The 8586-nt window shown below is 37.7% G+C and overlaps 1 protein-coding gene across 3 annotated transcripts in view; it reads left to right on the top strand.

The window, feature by feature from the left end:
- LOC105450748 (E3 ubiquitin-protein ligase MARCH3) overlaps positions 1 to 8586 on the top strand; it is a 20419-nt gene that overhangs the window by 5834 nt on the left and 5999 nt on the right. For all 3 annotated transcript variants that reach the window (XM_011690734.1, XM_011690736.1, XM_011690735.1), the window contains exons 3-5: positions 3550 to 3675; positions 4433 to 4554; positions 5253 to 5380. In XM_011690734.1, the coding sequence (XP_011689036.1) occupies positions 3550 to 3675; positions 4433 to 4554; positions 5253 to 5380 (376 nt within the window). The remainder of the gene's footprint in view (positions 1 to 3549; positions 3676 to 4432; positions 4555 to 5252; positions 5381 to 8586) is intronic.

The raw sequence follows: 8586 nt of genomic DNA, 5'->3' as shown, positions 1-8586 counted from the left end.
TGCCCATGTGGTGAGTCCAGGCAAGACATCAATCACGTCATCTTTTACTGCCCATTGTGCATCCATAGCTCTCAAAAACTCCGAGCCTTCATAATAAAAAATTTTCCTACCAACACAATAGATATATTCCCCATGCTCCAAAATCCTCCCCCTAGACTATGCTCTCTAATTCACGAATATCTAAAATCCCTAGACATTAAAATCTAGAGACATTCTACTCGAACAAGTAATACCAGGCTGTATAGCCCCTCGTGGGGGCGGTAGCCATATTAGAAGAAGAAGAAGAACGGCAACATTAGACGCGCGATGGTAAATGCGCAGCGACGCCGCCGCCGCCGCTACAGAAATCTGGTCGACTCTGGGCGCATGAATCATCGCGAATTTTGATGCGACCGATTATTTATGGCGGAGAGAAGCGAAGTGATTGCCCCTCGGCAGTAGAAACATCTGTAGTTTCGTGAGTTTCGCCGCCAAATGCACGCGTGTTCTCGCATTCGAGAATACAAATGCTCTTCTTCTTATAGTAAGCAAATCTTATCATCACCGCCCGTCTTTGGTTGACGGAAATAGAGAGTAAAACTTTTGCTATGCAGATATTAATTTCATCCATTTTAATGAACGTGTTAAGTTCGAGCTCGAAAGTATTTAACCTAACCGTATTAGATGAAATTAAGGCTAATGACAACGAGCATATCAATTATCAGGCGATTAAAATAATTAATTAAGAATTGTGTTGAACAATCATTTATATCAATTCAGATAATATATTGCAAATAAAGTAATTTTTAAAAAACGTATCTTTTTTCGAAGGTTTCGGACTTCACAGAGTTTTTTTCATCGAAATTCATTCATCCATCTTTGCTTATCATTTACGCATTTTGATCGTACTTTGTATTACGTGTGAAAAAAACTTTCTTTACCCGCAATTATTAACTAAAAGACGAAGCTACGTTACAAGCTATGTTACAGTATTATGTTTAAAAACGTCGGTTGGATCGCGGCGAATAGGTGAATTGTTTAAAATGTTTCATTATCGGAAGTTGGGCTGAAATTTTTCCGAGCGCGCGATGCAGGCAACTTTTCTAGCGGTCGCTCGCGATTATTTCTCGTTTAATATCGCTCCTTATATCGCACTCGACGCTGACGGAGTATTCCGGATTCTGTTGCATACTGTGCATTGTTCGCCGAAACAATCGCAAAACTGATGTCATAACGCGCGGCAGCTAGACTCGCGCGCGGCAAATCGCGCCGCGAAAGAAGAGCGGCATATAAATTTCATCGGACGATAACTGTTTCGCCGGATACGGCGGGGCTAATCATCGTTCATGTACACCGTCGTGCTGCCAAAAGGAAAAGTTTATGACGCCGGTGAGCCACAGGGCAAATCGTGTAAAAGAGAATTGTTTCATTCACTGCTATAATAGCAAAATATGCGCCGCATCGCTTTTTGTTGCTCGCATATTTTCGTTCGTTGAAATTTTCTTCTGTTACTTTAAACTTGCACAAGATGTCACTTTAATGTATCTAACATTTGGATCAACATAACACCTCTTAATAAGATTATTGCAACAGACACTTTGATAGTTGTGTTTATCTGTAATTGAAGCTAATATGACGTCAGATTGTAAAATATAGTAAGTGTCCTCTAAATACGAAGTTTATTAATTAACAAAGAAATACTCTGTAACATTTTTATTCACTTGCGCGATTTTTCCATGTTGAATGAATGTTCCATGGATGAAACAATTTGAATAATCGAGGATTACCGTACGTGTTAAATATTTTAAATTTGATCGCATGTAGTTTCCTTTATTTAGTAGGGAAATGTCGAGGGACGTGCAAGTCTGATGTCACCTTAACGAGACTTTAACGCATAAACTTGTCTTTGCAATCACTATATTGTGCGACAGTAGTACAGTTCACGTTTACTGACTTCCGTATCTCGTTCGGACTAATTTGCGCGCTGCTGCAGCAGCATACAGCGTAGAGGTATAGGATGCGTAGGAAGCGAGGAGCTTGTCGTGATAGTTGCCGGTACTGTTTATAATAACGAGATTACCCGGCGAACAGCGGTCGTTTAACACGGCTGACAAAGCGAAACGTCGTGACTCTATCGTCGAATGAAGTATATTCCGGCTTGGCACCGAAATCGACCTCACGTAGTCGCATAATTCTCGCGTTGGCTGGCGAGATGGGGAATCGTGCTAAGGAGGGACGGGCGAGCGAGACGTGTTATAAGAGAGGAGGGGAAACTTCTCTTTCGCTTCTCTTTTGCCCTTTCCCTTTCTCATTTACGGTGCTCGGTGCCGCGAGACGGGTGGGAAGGGCGTAAATGAGTGAATAGTTCGAGGAACGTGTCCCGGCGATTAAGGACACACAACTCGTGCTTGAAGAACTACGTGAAAACGCAGCGGGGACGTGCGAAATGAGAGCGGGCCCCGCTGCAAATCTCCCGCGCGCAAGCGTTTACCTTCATAATTCTCGAACTTACGGAAATCCTTTCTAATCCGAATGTTACTTTGAAGCTGAATAGCCGTTAGGTCCTTGGAGAGGGGCAGAGGATTAATGAGGATTCGGATATAACTTATTTTTCTTGCGTTCTCGATGGCGGAATACATTTCGTGACGACGCGTTCACGAGCAAACACGAACGAACAGATTTAATATTTCCTATCGGATATATAGAGACTCACGGCTCGGTTTTTCATTTTCTGGTTAACTTGTGGTTTACTTAACCTAAATTTTATCCGAGATTTTATCTAACTGTGATGTAAAAATTATATTTTGCTACATATGGTTAATCATCAAACTGATGGTTTTGTAGTTGTAATTTTAAAATTATCGCTACAAAAACCATCGATTTAATGATTAATCATTGATAGTAAAACACAATTTTAAATTATCATCAGGTTAAACTTAAACCAAAAGTCAACTAGAAAATGAAAAACCGAGCCATAGAATGCAATAATGTGCTTGTACAATTTTATTTTTACAAATATCTGTATTCGTGTACGAAAGAACATCATGCAATATGGGTCAATGCATTAATTAATTGTTAGTTTAGCAATTGTATTTTTATTAGCAAATTATTAATTGCATATATTTAAATCATTTTATAAAGATTATATTAAAATTTAAATGCATATTTTGTAACGGATCGGAGACTATTTTTTCTGAGATTTTAAATTATTTTTTCTGTAGATTTTAAAAGTTGAGTCTAGCATCGGTACTGCTGTGTCTCACATTTGCTTGGGAACAGCTGAGCGAATGTATTCGAGCGCGAAAGAATCAACGAAGTCACTTAGTTTCTATCCTTTACAATCCCATCCCTCGGATTGTCGTCTAGACGCAATTTTCATCGAGTTTTCTGCGACTTTAAACGACACAAATACAATTCCGTCTTCACGCAAGGATGAAGTACATAATCGTTGTTACGTTATTTCTTTGCCGTGGTCCCTTAATAAAATCACGTAACGCTTTTTCCAGCGATGTGTTACGGCAATATATTACAATATTGCAATACGATATATACGCGGCATGTCTCTTCCAGGTGCAAGGGCACGCTAGCGTACGTGCACTTGTCCTGCTTGGAACGATGGCTGAATCAGTCGTGCCGAACGTACTGCGAATTGTGCCGGTACTACTTCAATGCCGTGGAGACGCCTCGTTATCGATGGTGAGCATTACATTTATCGGGTTAGCGCGAGGGTGGGCGCACTTTCAAGCCGGATGTAATTCAAGCACCTGAAATGCACTTCGATCTCTCGCACACCGGCGCGTTTCCTTATTTCGTTTTCCGCTACCGTGCCCCATTATTCTCCTTTCCGCGATGAATTGATCTCGGTCATATTTCTTTCCTTTTTTTTCTATTTTCCATGCAATTTGTTTCCTCGCCGTGATAGTCGATCAGGTTGCATTTTGGAGTTAACTTGAACATCAAAAATGATGTATCGGATAAACTGCTCTAGGAATCGACGATAAACTGCGACGTTCTGCTTTGTGTGTTAAAATAACGTACGATGCATCGCTTTAAATTTGCAATTCGATTGTTGGAATTAGAATAGTAAATAAATTTGTTTTTTTCCACAAGTCGTGGAAAAAAACAAATTTACGTTCACATAACATTAGTTTCAAATAACAGTTTTTCTCATATATACATGTATAGATTTTATTATTATGTTGTGAAATCTGTACATCTTTTTCTCCATTTTTATTGTTTTTTTTTTATATAATGTGAAGCAATGAGTATTTCTATATTTATTTAACTATTAAAACAAATTATGTTTCATAATTCTAACATCGCGTTATGTTTACCGACAAGCATTTCGTTCTACGTGCGAGCGCATGATCCTCCAAGGATGAATTTTTTGAGCTTTTATCTTAACGGCCCGTACCCGGCTGCGCATAGTTATTATCTTTATGGGTACCTACAGGCCAGAATCTCTAAGGATATGGATCAGCCATCCGCGAAATCGTGGGAATATAGAATCAGACCTGCTCATCTTAACGTTACTCACCATCGTTACGGTGGGATTAGCCGCGGTGTGCCTTTTGGGTGAGTGGCTTTATATATATATATATATATATATATATATATATATATACATACATACAACGGAAACGGTCGCTTCGTTTATGGCGAGGCAAATAAACTGCCAACTGCCAAGGAACGTCCGGAAACCTTTCGCAAATATTGGCTATATTCCGCGTATATTTCTCGAACTTTGCTCGATGCATTTCGCAACGAATTCGACAGGTCGGAATTCCGGAAAGTTTTATGGAATATAATTTCGTAAGCCGCTAAATTTATTTAAAAAAAAACGCATTTGGAGCAAAAGACGTCATATATTTTATGTTATTCAAGATAACACTATATCTTTACGTCATTTAATATTAAAATATTAAATGCTCGGCACTTAACTTAATTTCATGCTTTTGAATATTACGTTATTGTATACTTTATTATTTATCTATACTAGAAACTGAGTAAAAAGTATCAATGTTTAAACTCAAAGTTTCCTCTAGTTACTTGATACATATTTCTTACGTTTCAAGCTTCTTTTAGAAATATAGTCTCTGCATAGAGAAAATAACGTTGCATTGTTACGGAATAATGCAGTATGAAAGAGAATTCAAATCGTATGTTGACGAAGCCTCAGATAGTCTCAGTTCCGCCCGATAAGCGTGCCACTTTTGTGAAACTGCCGTTGCGCCAAACTGAGTACGTACTTGTTATCCGCTGTAACTTTGCAGGTATGCGGTACTTTATCATTGAGGGAAAAAAGATTGGAATTTCCAAGCTCTGGACGCGAGGGGCGATATGGTTCTTTCTGACCATCGTGATATTAGGCTATATCACCACAGTTTACCTGCTCTGCAGGGTAATTATACTCTCCCGATTTATTCTTTTAGAATATTAATATTACTTAACCTAACGCTAGGAAGATTGCATTTAATAAGAACCAATTAGGTAAACATTATTACATTACATTATTACATTTAAGAGAACATTATTGTCATAAAACAGGTCTTAGCATTATTGATTTCTTTAAATTAAATTATAATCGGGACAAATGCTTTTATTTTATACGTAACTCTTCTATTGTTTAATATTCAATAGAAATACGCGGTTGTATACGAGCCAGCTGAACGCGTTAATTAGCTTAACGAAAGATGTCGCATTAAATAACTTACATAATACTAAATAATTTATTAAACATTTAATTAATTAATTATATAATATTATGAAGATATATGAATATAATATTGTGTTCCATATTGATATTTTTTTGTTAAATGCATTGGAAATGTTTCAATATATCCATGAATATCTTATGAAAGTTACATGGATTAGTCCATCAAAAGCTAAATTTACGGAATTATCGGTTTACGTTATATGCTAACGATGGGTATACAAATGAAACAAATGGAATTATAATATTACAGTATTGTAGAATATTGTATATTTGTGAAATGAGAGAAACAAAAGGTATACGCGTCGTTTTCTCAGAGAATGTGTCTCTTACAATTAGGTGACAGTAAATGAAGTAACATTTTCGGGTAAAATAAACGCGATAAAACCTTGCCTGTTTATTTCAATCAACATAAATTTTATCACATAGCACGATACCAATTAAATGAATTAATTCTTTTAATATAACCAATTACATGCAATTTATATAACATATACATATATACATATTAATAAACGTAAAGGTAAAATTGTGTTTATTCGAACAACATTTATATTTAATTTTTTGAAATAATTTTTATGCTTTATATATAATTTTGTGTTTTGTAATAATTTTTTACTAAACTTTGTTTTGGAATATTACAAATGTTGGCTCGAAGCCGAAGTGTTTTAAAATAATAGTAGTAGAATTTTTTTCATTACCTATAATATATTGAAATATATTATTTTATCAAAGCCTTTGTTAACTTCAAAATAAATGATGTTTCTTCACCATAAGCACTCTTTCAGAAATCACGAGTTATGTAGACTTAGCGTAAGCTTGCAGATACTTTGGACGCGCATAGATCAATATATATCATAATACCCATAACTTATTACCTATTGACGCTTCGAGTTTGAAACAATGGCCATTTTTCTTAGTTTAGACTGCACTATCTTCGGCTGAAAGGTTGCACGGTAAGCCCGGGAATGCCTTGCGCATAACACGTGAGTTGATTTACCGCATAAACCTAATATTTTTCGAAGAATATATCTGGTTGAGAAATGTAACGTTACAACGTGTTGTAACGTAGGAATACAGAATCATATAGTATTCGGACATTTTTGACGCTCGTAGTAACGTATTATACGTCAGGATAACTTGCATCAGCATGCATCCTCCGGGTCATCGACTTTACGTCGCATCCAACCACGACTCCGTCGTGCCCGCGGTTTACGTTTATGCGGCGCGTTTCTCGCCGGGCCCAGATAGCGACGTCCGCCCCGGGCGGACGCATTAAGGCGCGGGCGTGGAGGGTGAAACAGGCGAGCGGTATCCCGATGCTCGAATGCGCGGATATAACATGGGGGCGAGCGACCCGGAACAAATGTGTCGGAACAACGCACTCCGCGCCGGAAGAGCGCGAAAGACACTGCACACGATGCTCTGATATGAAAAGAATACACGCAATGTAAGGTGTGGGGCGCGCACCGAGCGGAAACGCGGCTAATAGAGCAGATCTCTTTGTGTGAAAATACCGTGAATTCCTTAGAAAAAATTATATTACGCATTTATGTCTTTATGAGAACTATTTTGATTTATTTCTTTACTTTGAAGACGTAATGATAATAGAAAAGCCGTTTCTATTTAACCGGTTTATTTTTTCGATAGCTAAAAAATTATGATGTGATTCGCGAACTTCTATTATATATATAAGTGTTTATTTTACCGGTTTATCATACAGTTTACTTAATGGTTAATCGTTTATATTATCCTCCTTGCGGAATGAAGATCATAATCTTTATGGCGTCGGTATGAATTAAACGAGAGTTCCGTTCGCGGCTGCGTTACGGCGAGTATTTACGGCGATTTATATCCTAAAATGCTTGCTAATGCTCGTTAACTTTCCATATACAGTTAATTACCGTGGAACCTGTCAGCAAGTGCTGAGTTTGATTATCTTGGCCCAAAGCTGTGTAAAGGTCAGGATAATTGGCTAACTCGGGTGTCCCTTTTCACTATCTTTATTACGCCAGAAGTATAATGATCTTGTTCAGACGCCTTATATTATTACAGTATCGACTCTGTCGTCCACGCAATGGCTAATCTATACTCGAAGCAGTAACCCTCACGTCCTTACAGTTTCACCGTCTATCTTGTTCTGCCCGTTCCTTGTCCTTCTATATAAAAACCCTGCTTACTCGCGCTACCTGCACTCGTCCCTTTTATGCCTACGTCATACTTCGTTACGTCATTCGATAGGCGCGCCAATGCGCGTCTATACAAGACCGCCTACTTTACATTCGGCCATCCTGTTATGAGTGAGTCCCTTCACTCAGAAATTGGGACAGAGGAGTATTTTACCTATTAGACCTTGTAACTCTTGTACGATATCTCAGCCTCACACTGATTGCATAATTTGTAGTCTTATATAGTTAGTCGCAGTCTATGATTATCTATGTGGTGTCTAATATCTATTGTTCATTTGCATTTCACACTAATCGCTTGCGTTACATGGTTTATCTATGTGTTAATTTAACTTATGACAATTCTATGTGATCTGTTATAATCTACGATTATCTGTACAAAATCTATCGCCAATATTTACGTTTTGTACTAATCGCTCATAACTCACACAGATCTATCAAAGCTTGTAACTTCCTGCAATCTGTTATGATCTACGAATATCTACGTGGTGTACACGCTAGTCGCTCATAACTTGCACAAATTCATAAAATTTCAATAAGTCTTGTGTGATCTGTTATAGTCTGCGACTATCTACGTGGTGTCCATTGACACTTAACGTTAGTCGCCTATAACTCACCAAGTTACATTTAAAACCATATACTCACACTAATTATACATACTTTGTTTCAATAAGTCTTGTGTGATCTGTTATAGTCTGCGACTATCTA

The sequence above is a fragment of the Wasmannia auropunctata genome, unplaced genomic scaffold (assembly GCF_000956235.1).
Source record: "Wasmannia auropunctata unplaced genomic scaffold, wasmannia.A_1.0 LD336056.1, whole genome shotgun sequence".
NCBI lineage: Eukaryota > Metazoa > Arthropoda > Insecta > Hymenoptera > Formicidae > Wasmannia > Wasmannia auropunctata.
This window is presented reverse-complemented; position numbering and strand designations above follow the sequence as displayed.